The sequence below is a fragment of the Solea solea genome, chromosome 13, assembly GCF_958295425.1.
Source record: "Solea solea chromosome 13, fSolSol10.1, whole genome shotgun sequence".
Taxonomy (NCBI): Eukaryota; Metazoa; Chordata; class Actinopteri; order Pleuronectiformes; family Soleidae; genus Solea; species Solea solea.
In genome coordinates this window covers 8,803,404-8,815,061 of record NC_081146.1, presented here as the reverse complement: position 1 = coordinate 8,815,061, position 11,658 = coordinate 8,803,404, and the positions used below count along the sequence as shown (strand labels likewise).

The window sequence follows — 11,658 nt, the reverse complement described above, 5'->3', positions numbered from 1 at the left end:
ATCTGTTTGTTTTCTTATTTTGTTTACAGCCATATATAGATAGCATGGTGGTGTTAATTATAGAGAGCGTATTTACCTAAAGCATTTCAGATGGAATATTTTTTCTTCAGCTGTTAAGAAAATGCACTCAAAGGCTGCACCCATTTCATTCCATATTTTTCCAGCGATCACATATCATATAAAAAAGGTCACAAAACTATAAACATATACAAATACACATACACCAAATTAACTACATGGGGAATAATATAGAGTGACAAAACAAATCACTCAACCTCAGTGTTTGCTTTCTTGTTTTATTTTCTCACTTCGTTCCCTGTTTATTTTTCTGGTCAAGGTCCAATGCATCTAATCTGATCAAACTTGTTTTTAATGAAGCTGCAAAACAGGAAGGCTATCTTTTATCTCTGAGGGTTTTTTTTAACTCAGCAAACATGGTGAAAAGTAGGTCAAATCGGCTAGACTGACTTTTATGTTAAGTCCAGAGGCGATACAGCACTTTTAGATTTACAGAATAAATGTTAATGTGAATGAGTGAGTTCAGGATATCATTAAACAATCAGCACACACATATATCACATTTGGACTGAGATACAATGTGTTAGCTCAGATTGAATTAGATCTGTGGTTTCTGCTCTGTGACCTGAACGACAGGTTCATTGTTATGACAGATCAAATCCTTCAGTGTTTCTGAAACACGTGTGTTTGTTTAATCTCGACATCGACTTGTTGACGCCAGCAACTAGGAATTTCAGATGAGAAGTTTCTTCCATTAGATTGTTTATTCTGTTCTGTTAAACTGTTGCCAAAACACTTGATGTATAACAAAAATGAACCGATTTCTGTGTGTATTGATCTGTATGGACTTTATCACAGCAGCAACAAGGCTCCAAGTAACATTCCAACATTTGGAACATTTTGAAAATAAACTGTGATTATCAGTGATTTTTCATTTTGTGAAATACTGTCAGCATGGGTAAAATATGTGATACAAAGCAATGTACCTGCTCAGATTTTAGGCATGACAAAAACTTACTTTTTATTATACAGGCTAAGAATATTGAATATAGGACTATATATCTGAAAATGTTCCTTCCTAAAATGTTTTTTTTTCACTGCCATTGGTTATACGGTCTACATTCCTTCAGTTATTGTGCTGTAACTAGATCAAATTACAGTGAAGAAAAAACAGCAGCCAAAGATCACTGTGCTTAACTTGGTTTGGATATTTATATTCATACATATATCAAAGAAGAGCCTGGGAATTTACCTTTTCAAATTTTATTACTTTCAACCGCATGATCCACCATAAAAGTTTAATTCATAGAGAAGAGAACCACAGTGCAGTGTATCAACATTGAAAACTACAAGATGTGCAAATCAGTAAAAGATTCTGAGTAAATTATAGTTAATTACCTTCATTTAAATCAGACCATCATGGACAAAGTGAGAACTGTATTTGCTACAATTTAAAATACAATGTGATTGCACTTTACATTAATCACACAGAACATTCAATCTATATTATTCAGTGTCATTGACACTACTGTCACTTATATATTACACAACCGAGGCCAGTCACTCACCTTCTATTAAAGTGCACGCTTTAATATGCAAGATATACAGCCCCCGCGCGCGCACACACGCACACGCACACACACACACACATGCCGCCACACACTCGCTGATGGAGCGCACAGACAGACGCATACACATACCCAACTGCTTTGCCACTTTCAGCAACATTTGTAGACCGTCGATGGTGCACAATAGCCGCTCCTACATAACCATCCTGTTAACATTTAACTTGGTAAAAACTTACTTCACCCTCATCCTCAGTTTGCGTTGGCAGCATTCCAAACATTGTTTACGTCAGCGGCACACTTAAATGACGACGATGGCGGGACGCTTAGTGTGACGTCACTTTTTGTAGTTCTATCAATTGTCTATTAATATTGTTTATTAAAGGTGGGGACAATAATTATTGTGGCACTGTTAATTTGGGAAATATTTTGGCTTTATTTTCATTTGGGTTGTTTGTTATAGTAATCATGCTTGTGTTCATTTATTGTGATTTTTGGATAATTTATGTTTTGATGGGAGGGGCAGAGGACCTATATAAAGACCTCCCACTCAGGCAGTATATATTGGGTTACAGAGGAGGTAACACCTATTTTTGCTCACAACTGAATTCAATTGTTTTGATTGAGACTTAGGTTTTTTGGACAATTTTCATATTTTTTGATTTTCACCTGTAAATATTTTTCACGGTGTGCACCTTGGGTAGGACAAATAAAAAGAGAAACACAACATCAGTAGACTACGCCATCATCTTTGGTTACATTGAGGATTTGCAGGAGAACCCTGTGACACTTACTCAATACGACTCCTGCAGAGTTACAGCATATCACTCTCCTTTAAAAGGAGAGAAAAGCTCTTTTGTCCAAAGAGCTGTGTGATTTACTTCACTTAATGTTTTTATTCCTCTGTCGTTTCAGGGTTGGGGTTACAAATATTTTCGTCATTTGTTGGCACTAACTCTCGACCTAAAATAAAAAAGAGAAAAGCAGAGTGAAACATTTGTTCTAAGAGATTCTAACAATAAATATTTACAAAGAAGCATGGATGTGAGTGTTAAAGAACAAATGTTAAAGCTATGCAGGAATTACGACATATGTTTACGTTTTCAAAACCAGCGGTCGACAAGGGTTTGATTACTAACTACAGTATACAACCTTTTTAATATATACCCCTGTCTTTTTTGCCCTAACCCTAACCTCAGTAACACCTGTGCGTATTCGAGTTGAAAAATACTAGTAAAAACATACCTTTACGTCGTATTCAGGTGTTGGAAAAAAACGACCCATAGTTACGTTTCAGAAAACGACCCATAGTTACGTTTCAAAAAAAATGACCTACAATATATGTACGTTTCAGTTAGAGGACAGGTTGGTTTTCTTACCAGGTGTGTTGTTGTAGTAGTAAATCGCCCCAGCAAGTAAAATGACAACTCCCAGCACAAGCCCTGCTGCCCCAACGGCAATCTTTTCCCTCTGCGACTCAGACATGGGGTCTGAAAACATGAATATCATAAACAAACACATGTAAATTTACATTCTTATGAAGCCTTCAATCATTCCCCAAAAAAGTCTCTTGAGTATCCAGTTAAAAAATTTGACAATCCACCAGTATTACATCACTTGTAATAAGCTCCACTAGTCACCATATTTTGCTGAGGCTCTGCTTCTTTTTTTTGTCAATTTATGTGTCACTTATTTGTGTTCTTAGGTTGTTTTCATAGTTCAATAACATTTTAAGGTACAAAATAAACCTTGTTATGATTTGACTTCCAAACCACTGCCAGAATCATAACCCACACCAGTCCTCATTCAGCTCCACTGGCTCCCTGTCCAACAACAGATTCATTTCAAGCTCCTGCTGTTAACAGTCAAAGCTCTCCACAACCAGGCCCCACCATATCTTCTCTCTAATTTACTACACCCTTATATCCCACCCTGTTCACTCCGTTCCTCATCTGCCGCCCTGCTTTCTACTCCTTCTTTCTCACTCACTTCAATGGGTGCTCGGGCTTTTAGCTGTTCTGCGGCTAGGCTCTGGAACTCACTCCCATTACACATCCGCACTCTGGACCCCATCAACACCTTCAAGTTCCACCTCAAAATGCACCTTTTTTAAAATGTCTTACTCCCTATAATACTAAATGTATTGTATGTCATGAACCTTTCTCTCAATACATGTGTCTTTCGTTCCTTTCCCCTCTCTCTCTCTCTCTCTCTCTCTCTGTGTGTCCTCATCTTGCAGGTTGCAGGATCCAGACCCAGTTTCGAGGCTATTATGTGTCTCTACCTCATATACTGTACCTCTTGTCCATTCTCTCCCCCCATCTGTCTTTCTGTCAGAGATTTCTTCCTGTTAAAAGGGAGTTTTTTCTCTCCACTGATGCCTAGTGCTCGCTCATTGTGTGAACTGTTGGGTTTCTCTGCTCTCCATGCTGTTGTTTAATCTGTAAAGTGACCTTGAGCATGGTGAAAGGTGCCAACAAATAAATAAAATGTATTATTATTATTATTATAATATAATAATCACTTCATTCATTTGGATTCATTTGGAATCATAAAAGATTTTAACTTTACTGTAAGACTTGGTTAAATTTTACTGTAAGACTTGGTTAAACCCCACAAATTCTAAAGGATGACGCTGCCTTGAAGAAAATAGCTGTCGTCCCACAGCATCGACTCCAGCATCTAATCTATGCATAAGTCCACCATAAACAAGCTAGATTGTATTCTGGCCCTGGTATTGCAAATAACCTGAAACCTAGAAGCTAAATACAATACATAATAAATATTGTAATCTGTCAATCTTACCCCAGTGATAAAGTTTGGGCTCGCTGAAGCTGGCATGCTCCACTTTACAGGTGATTCTCTCTCCAGGTGTGGGCGTATACTCCAGATGGGAATGCATTTGGTAGAGCCAGTTCCCGTTGGGCAGCTCATCAGTGGTCGTCACATCAGATGTCACTGTCTGTCCATCCTTCAGCCACGTCACTTTGATTACTTTGGGATAAAAGTTGTACACACTGCATGCAAGCATGACAGGATGTCTGCTGTCCACTGCCTCAACAGACTGCAGCCTGACACTGGGCTCAACTAGGGGAAGACACCCATCAAACAAACAAACAAACAAACAGCTGATGAGATCACAGATCTTTTAATAAACCAATGTATGCATAGATTATAATGCTGAGTTACAACCAACAAACTGCAGTGGAATACAGGGTAACAAAGTTGTGTAAGGCTGCAACTAAAAATGAATCTGACGATTATTATTTTTTGATTAATTGATGAGTTGTTTGGACCACAAACCAAAGTTCATCAGTTTTCATATGGGCGGAAAACTTAGAGCTTGTTTTAATTATGAAAGAAACAACAAAACTCAAACCGATAAATCAGTTATTACAATGTTGGAAGATTAACTCACTAATCAGTAAATCAAGTAATAATTGCAGCCATATATTTGTGTTTTAGGAGGGACTATATATTCACAGAATTACATTTTGTTATTGCCTGCTACTCACATCTTATCTTATGACTTAATTGCATAGCATGCAAACATTAAAAGGCAAAGAAGCTATTAGCCACAGTTGTTTGTGTCTCTTAAGAGAAACCTTAACATTGTCAATTAACATTGTGAAGACAATTAAGAAAGGAGTCATTAATGTAGCTGAATTAAACTAAAATTTAAACAAACAAAAAAAGCTTGAAAACACTCTGTACACTTGAGTAAGCTGAGAGCAGCAAGTAGCAACAGTTCCCTATGCTAAGCATTAACTGGGTTTACATTTTCAAATTACCTGTTTTTGAAAGCAAAACATCCATCAGAGGTGCATTACTTGTGCATTTCATTGTATTCTTTTCTTCTTGTTTCATAAACGCAAGGTTTTTGTTGAGTTGGTCGGCAATTTCCTTTGCATATTTTGTGTAGCCCTCAAATTTTCCCAAGGTGCTGTTGTACTGGGCAACTAACTTCTTGTTAAAGTAGATTTGTTCCAGATAAATGATATCAGAAGAAGAAGTAGTCTGGCAACGTATTAAACCATAGCCATAGTAAGCATCTGAAACATAAAGCCAACAAACATTCAGTGATATACAAACATGTATTTTCCCATTCTCACACAAAAAGGTTCATGAGCTCTTTAATTTGCATTGTAGCCCGGTAGGAATGATGAATCACATTGTTGATTTAAATCCCTTCATTCACCATTAAAACATTTAATTTGTTGTCACCCAAAATAGTAAAAAGCCTGCATACACACAAGCACTATACAAACAGCTCAGCAGCCTGTAAATACTGTATCTGTATTCTGCTTCAAACACACACACACACAGTTATTTATACACTATTTCAACAATTAAACACTGACAGGCACTATACTTTAATGTCACTTACCTGTTTTTGAAAATAATAGATATACACACAGCAGTAAAAAGAAGCCGCGAGCAAACATGGTGTCAAATGAGAGCGGATAGAACAGAAAGTAAACTACAGCCTCATAGGAGGAAGTGAAGCAGCTACAGCAGACACTGCACCAGCATACATGTACTGTATGCAGGTGTGGCATGTTTTGTGTCCTACCTTTGACAGATATTGTTCTGCTTTTTACACACCATGCAAATTCATGTAATCCTTAATCCTTAATCCATAAAGTGTTTTCATGTGTGAATGAAGGTCTAATGCTAGAATCTGGTAAAATATTTAAAGATTACATGGCATGAATATGATGAAGGATAATTTGTGGAAATGATGCATTTTAACTTTCCAACATTGTACTTTAAAAAAAGAAAAAGAAAATGATGTGCAAATGAGAGCAATCATGCATATTAGTCACCGAATCAGTAGCAACTTGTAGATTTCTTGAACTGTTCAACTCCAGGAACAATTTTTTACTGATTCACTGACTATTCAAGAAATCTACAATAACAAAAACTACTTTAATGACGTTTGGATTAACTCTGAGCTGTATGAATGATGATCTACACAGACAATATTACAGACTCATAAAAATATAGCCAGTTTCTTAAACAATAGTAAATCATTCATTTCCTTCTAGCCACAACAGTGAAGGGAGTTTCCCACAGTATCAGGGAGGTGAGAAAAGTATCTGTGAATTTACACCTGGTTGCTCTTCCTCAAATGAATGTGGGTTGTGAAAACTGAATAAAATACGATATTAACTAAATGTATGTTTATTTACAGTATGTAGAGTTGCATTAACATTAAACATTGTAAACAAACAAATATATATTATTGAAATTCAGGTTCAAATGATGGGAGGAGATGTGGGAGCAGACCCATGAGGCACTTTGTAGGCTAGCATCAGTGCTTTGAATTTGATGCAGGCGGTAGTGGAGCTCAATGAACAGAGGGGTGACATGTGGCCTTTTAGGCAGATTGAAGACCAGGCATGCCGCAGTGTTCTGGACCATCTGTAGTGGTTTCACAGCACAGGTTTGGGAGACCTGTTAGCAGGGCGTTGCAGTAGTCAAGGCGGTAGATGACCAAAGCCTGTACTAGGAAGTGGGTAGCCTGTTAAGTTAGCTACAGTCTGATTTTTCTTATACTGAATAGTGCAACATGATCTGTAATGGTCAACTGGTCATCAATCATGACACTCAAGTTTGTTTGCTATCTTGGAAGGAGTCAGAGATAGGGCAGCAGTTCAGGTTAGGTGAGGTTTAGCTGCAGTTGATGGGCTTTCATCCATGCAGATATGTCAGAGAGACAATCTGAGATTTGTGTTGAGACCGTGTGGTCATCAGGTGGGAATGACAGATACAGCAGATTCAGCATAGCAGTGTTATGAGAATGTGATCAGATGATCTGGCCCAGCGAGGTGGTGTACACTGCAAAGAGGAGAGGCCCCAGCACCGAGCATTAGGGCCTCTCCTGTGGCAATGCTGTGTGGTGCAGATGTGTGACCTAGCCAGGAGACATTGAAGAATCGCCCAGTGAGGTAGGATTTGAACCTGAAATAATGTGTAGGTTTTTCTTGGGAACATTTAATTAAACAAATAAATGTGGAGGTGAAGCTTCTGAAGTCATCGTTTGTGGTTTTCCTAAAACTTAGAATTTCATGAATAATGAAAGAATCACACAGATCTGTTGCAAAAAATGTTTTACTAAAAAAAATCACTGTGGAGCAGAATGAGCCATTCTTCAGTTACATATTTTTACATTTGACTTTCATTACTGATGCATTACTACAATATGTATACCTTATATACCCATAAGTGAAGTTATTGAAGCAAACAATACAATTGTGTATATATATATATATATATATATATACAGTATATATATATATATATATACATATATATACACATATATATCTATAGCTGTCAGATGAAAGTATTTAGTAGAAATATACAGCAGCAGAAAATGAAAATATTCACGTAAAACACAGGATTACTGAATAATTTACACCAGTGCTTCCAAGCGCTTTCAGGGGGACCCACATTTTAAGTATTGCAAACTATCACAACTCATTTAACAATATAATACAAATAACTACAATATAATACAAATATAAATGTGTGAAGATAACATTCCGACAATATCACCGCCAATTCTGTAAGACTTTTGAATTGGATTTTACTGGTGTATTCTGGATTTTCACTTGTTCCTGATGTTCTCTGGAGTTTTGTGTCTGTCTGTTAGTTTGCAGTTTAACATTGCAAACTCTGGTTTTACTTCAGGTTCATGGTTTCCTGCAATTGTGATTGTCTGAATTGCTCTGATGCGTTTCACTTGTGTTGAATTTTCCTGACTTCCCATTGTCTTTGTTGGTTTGTCTTGTCAGTTTCGTGACATGTTCCTGTTTTTAATTAACATTTTTACCCTGATCCACGGCTTTGGTTTATTTATGCCTCTTGTCTTTTAAATTAGTTTCATTAAAAAACATTTTTATTCTTACTTGCTCCTGCCCTATTTTGGATCCTATTTCAGTTTGTCTTTAAAAAAATGCAAAACACAATTGTGTGCTATTTCCATTACTATGTTAAAACATATATACAGAGGCTATAAGAATGTGCAGTATAGTGCCTTATATCCTTCTTTTCCAACACACAATTTGAAGAAAAATATACATTTCTTTTCATTTTCAACAACTATACAAACACAACTGAGCAAAAAGTACAAAAAAAAAATTTAAAATCTGATTTAATTTGTGGAATTTGGAATTGTGTGACGGTTCAAATTTCGCTTGGTTCATTTTTTATGAACAGAAATAAAATAAAAATGGTCTATTTTGTGACTTTTGCACAATTATCGCTACTCTTGTTTCTTTTTTTTTTTAAATATGTGATTTAAAAATCTTTAATTTTTTCGTTCAAAACTAAATCATGAGATCAATTTTTAGTTATACTCAATGATAGTTATATTTCTGTTAAATTCATGTGTGCCATTTTGATTCATCCCCTTACATGATGCCCTTTGACAAACATAAATGTTCCTGCTGCTACGCCCAGAAAGGCAAATGTCAGACCCAACCAACAGAGAATGTCTGGTCCATGACTTTGATGACCGAAATCAGGTTCTGTGGAAGAGTAGAAGAACATATAGAAAAATATACATCATTCCAAGGATTGCAAAACAAATACAATCTGAATATGTGCTTATGTTTGTATGCACATTTGCATGTATAAGGTTAAAAATAGTCACCCCAGAATTTTGTATCAGGCCTCTCCAGAGATAAGTGCTCCACTGTGCAGCTGTAAATGTCCCCCACATCAGGTGTGAACGTCAATGTGGATAACTGGTGGAAAGTCAGCTCATTGTTGGGGTAATATCGCCCGAGAGACACTCCCTCTGTTACTGTCTGACCATTTTTAGTCCAGGTGACTTCGATGAAAGGTGGGTAGAAATGATTCACAAAGCAGATGAGTGTGTTTTCAACTCCAAACTGAACTTCATCTGCAGCATAGACCATGGTCTCAGGAGCATCTTTTAGTGGGTTTAAAGAAATAAAAAACAAATCATTCACACAATGTCTACAAATACGAATGCAGTTCTACGGAGAACAGTACCTTTCTGTTCTGGTGGATGTCTCTCCTCTTCTGTGAATAATAAAACAGCTGGTGGACATGCCCTCTGGTATTTCTTAGCATTTCTATATTCAGCCATCTCCTTAGGTGCTTCAGTCGGGTCTGACGTTATAAATTTGGGCACAGTGAAAACAAATTCCTCCTTTTCAAAATCTGTATACAAAATCTCATCACCATCAACTTCAACCTGCACCACAGTGTTGTTTTTGTTAGAGCAGCCTGCTATGGTGATAAATTCATGGACCACTGAAAAAAGAAAGAAAGGGAGAGACAAAGATCTATGGACATGTTGTTATAAATTAATACTTACAGACAGAAACACTGTAGCATTTATTTGTGGTGATATTTGTATTTTTAAAAAACCCTCAACTATTCACATTTCTAGAAGTTTGCTAGTAGTGAAATTAAAGTTTTTCTTACCATGTGAAAAAGTGCAGAGACTGTTAAGTATCAGGATTATAACAGCCGAGCGCTTCATGCTTGAGCTGGAGATCATTATTAGTGGAGGCTCAACACGGAACTAAAAATCTTGTTTCACTTCTATGTCCCACCTTCCAACAAAATCACATGATCAGATGATTTGCTTGTAGGTAGAGGAAGTCATGTGGGTGCACCACAGTCCATTAGTAGACAGGTCTCTCTGTTATCACTTGACATGTGTGTCCATCACAAAGCACAAAGGCTGATGGGTGTTTGATGAGGTTATACTTTAGTCAGCAAATTCTCAACTCTGCCTTGAAACTTGTTACGAAGAGGGGAATTTTAATTTTAATAAAAAAATTCTACATTACAAAGAAAATGATCACATTTGTTACTGCACTCTCATCTGATAAATGTATGCAGAAACCTGAGTGGACCTGAGTGGAGCCACACCTCTCTTACTCTCACACCTCCCTTTCTATTCAATTATGTTTCATTTTTCTTATCTTGGAAAACTGTTTGTGCCAAGAACTGTTCTATTTTTGAAGTGAACAGTTTAACTGAATTGCGGGGATCCAGTGGAGGTTTTTGGTGTCCTTGTGTGGATTACAACAAGGGAATTATTAGAGCGTCAAGCTGAGCCTTCATTAACAGGCAAAACTACATATTCATTTCCTTCAAGTCTTGATTTGAATATTAAATCCACCGCAGTTAAGGGAAAATTACACTTCTTTGCTCTTCCTCAACTGAATTGTGGGTTGTGAGAACTGAATAAAATACAACATTGTATGTCTTGCATTGTAAGTATATAGAGTTGCATTTACATTAAGCAATTCAAATATATATCATCAAAATTCAGGTTCTAGTGACACATAGTGTTTCTGCTCGTGACTCCATCTGGAATCTTTTCTCAGACTCTATTATTTGTAGGTGCTATAGTAATTTCATCTATTTTATTCACATCATGATGTGGGCCACAAGGTGGAGTAGTGGCTAACACGTTTTCTCTGAGTTTCCGGTTTCTTTCCACAGTACAAAAACCTACAGAGACCATAGGAGTGAATGTGAGAGTAAATGGTTGTTTGTCTCTGTATGTTGACCCTGCAACTGGTGACCTGTCCAGGGTGTAACCCCCACCCTTCACCCTGAGTCAGCAACCTTTATGTGGAGGATAAAGCAGCAGAAAATTAATGAATGAACACTCTTTACACACACATTTAGGCTGTTTTTTTCCATTACCTAGTTAAAACATAATATCCTTCTTTTCCAGCACAACCTACAGGCAATCCAAAAAAATATATATTTATTTTAATTTTCACCAACTATACAAACACAACTGAGCAGAAAGTACTGACATTTTAAATCGGATTGAATTTGTGAGTTTCACAGTTATTATGAACAGAAATACTTTAACTCAACAAGACATAAGAAGAAAAATGCATTTAGTAAAGCCTGACAATGTGACCTATAACCCCCCCTCCACACACACACACATATAAGGAGTTGTATTATTCCTGCATCAGTTTACCAAGTGTGCACCTGAGGCACGCATCGGTGCCGTGTGAGCACTAAGGGTTAACAATGTCTATAGTTGCATATAAACAGTCCTTCA

At 36.9% G+C, this 11,658-nt stretch overlaps 2 protein-coding genes across 2 annotated transcripts; both read right to left on the bottom strand.

Moving 5' to 3' along the window:
- Positions 1-1,265: 1,265 nt before the first annotated feature.
- LOC131471670 (H-2 class II histocompatibility antigen, E-S beta chain-like) lies at positions 1,266-6,068 on the bottom strand. Its single transcript, XM_058648352.1, has 5 exons — positions 5,971-6,068; positions 5,375-5,635; positions 4,389-4,670; positions 2,963-3,073; positions 1,266-2,546 (listed from the first exon to the last, which is right to left on the bottom strand). The coding sequence occupies exons 1-5, from the start codon at positions 6,026-6,028 to the stop codon at positions 2,479-2,481; spliced, it is 780 nt and encodes a 259-aa protein (XP_058504335.1). The 5' UTR covers positions 6,029-6,068; the 3' UTR covers positions 1,266-2,478.
- A 1,846-nt stretch (positions 6,069-7,914) lies between these two features.
- On the bottom strand, positions 7,915-10,152 carry LOC131470835 (H-2 class II histocompatibility antigen, A-U alpha chain-like). The gene is made up of 4 exons (XM_058646849.1): positions 10,047-10,152; positions 9,609-9,872; positions 9,244-9,525; positions 7,915-9,118 (listed from the first exon to the last, which is right to left on the bottom strand). The coding sequence occupies exons 1-4, from the start codon at positions 10,120-10,122 to the stop codon at positions 8,994-8,996; spliced, it is 747 nt and encodes a 248-aa protein (XP_058502832.1). The 5' UTR covers positions 10,123-10,152; the 3' UTR covers positions 7,915-8,993.
- Positions 10,153-11,658: the final 1,506 nt, after the last annotated feature.

What these genes read in the sequence shown, in the direction of transcription:
- LOC131471670 (XM_058648352.1), bottom strand. Translation starts at nt 6,028, where the DNA reads ATGTTTGCTCGCGGCTTCTTTTTACTGCTGTGTGTATATCTATTATTT. An exon ending in TGTTTTGCTTTCAAAAACAG is followed by an intron (nt 4,671 to 5,374) that starts GTAATTTGAAAA and finishes GTCTTCCCCTAG; the next exon opens with TTGAGCCCAGTGTCAGGCTG. An exon ending in CTACTACAACAACACACCTG is followed by an intron (nt 2,547 to 2,962) that starts GTAAGAAAACCA and finishes TTTTTATTTTAG; the next exon opens with GTCGAGAGTTAGTGCCAACA.
- LOC131470835 (XM_058646849.1), bottom strand. Translation starts at nt 10,122, where the DNA reads ATGATCTCCAGCTCAAGCATGAAGCGCTCGGCTGTTATAATCCTGATA. An exon ending in ACATCCACCAGAACAGAAAG is followed by an intron (nt 9,526 to 9,608) that starts GTACTGTTCTCC and finishes ACCCACTAAAAG; the next exon opens with ATGCTCCTGAGACCATGGTC. An exon ending in GCCTGATACAAAATTCTGGG is followed by an intron (nt 9,119 to 9,243) that starts GTGACTATTTTT and finishes ACTCTTCCACAG; the next exon opens with AACCTGATTTCGGTCATCAA.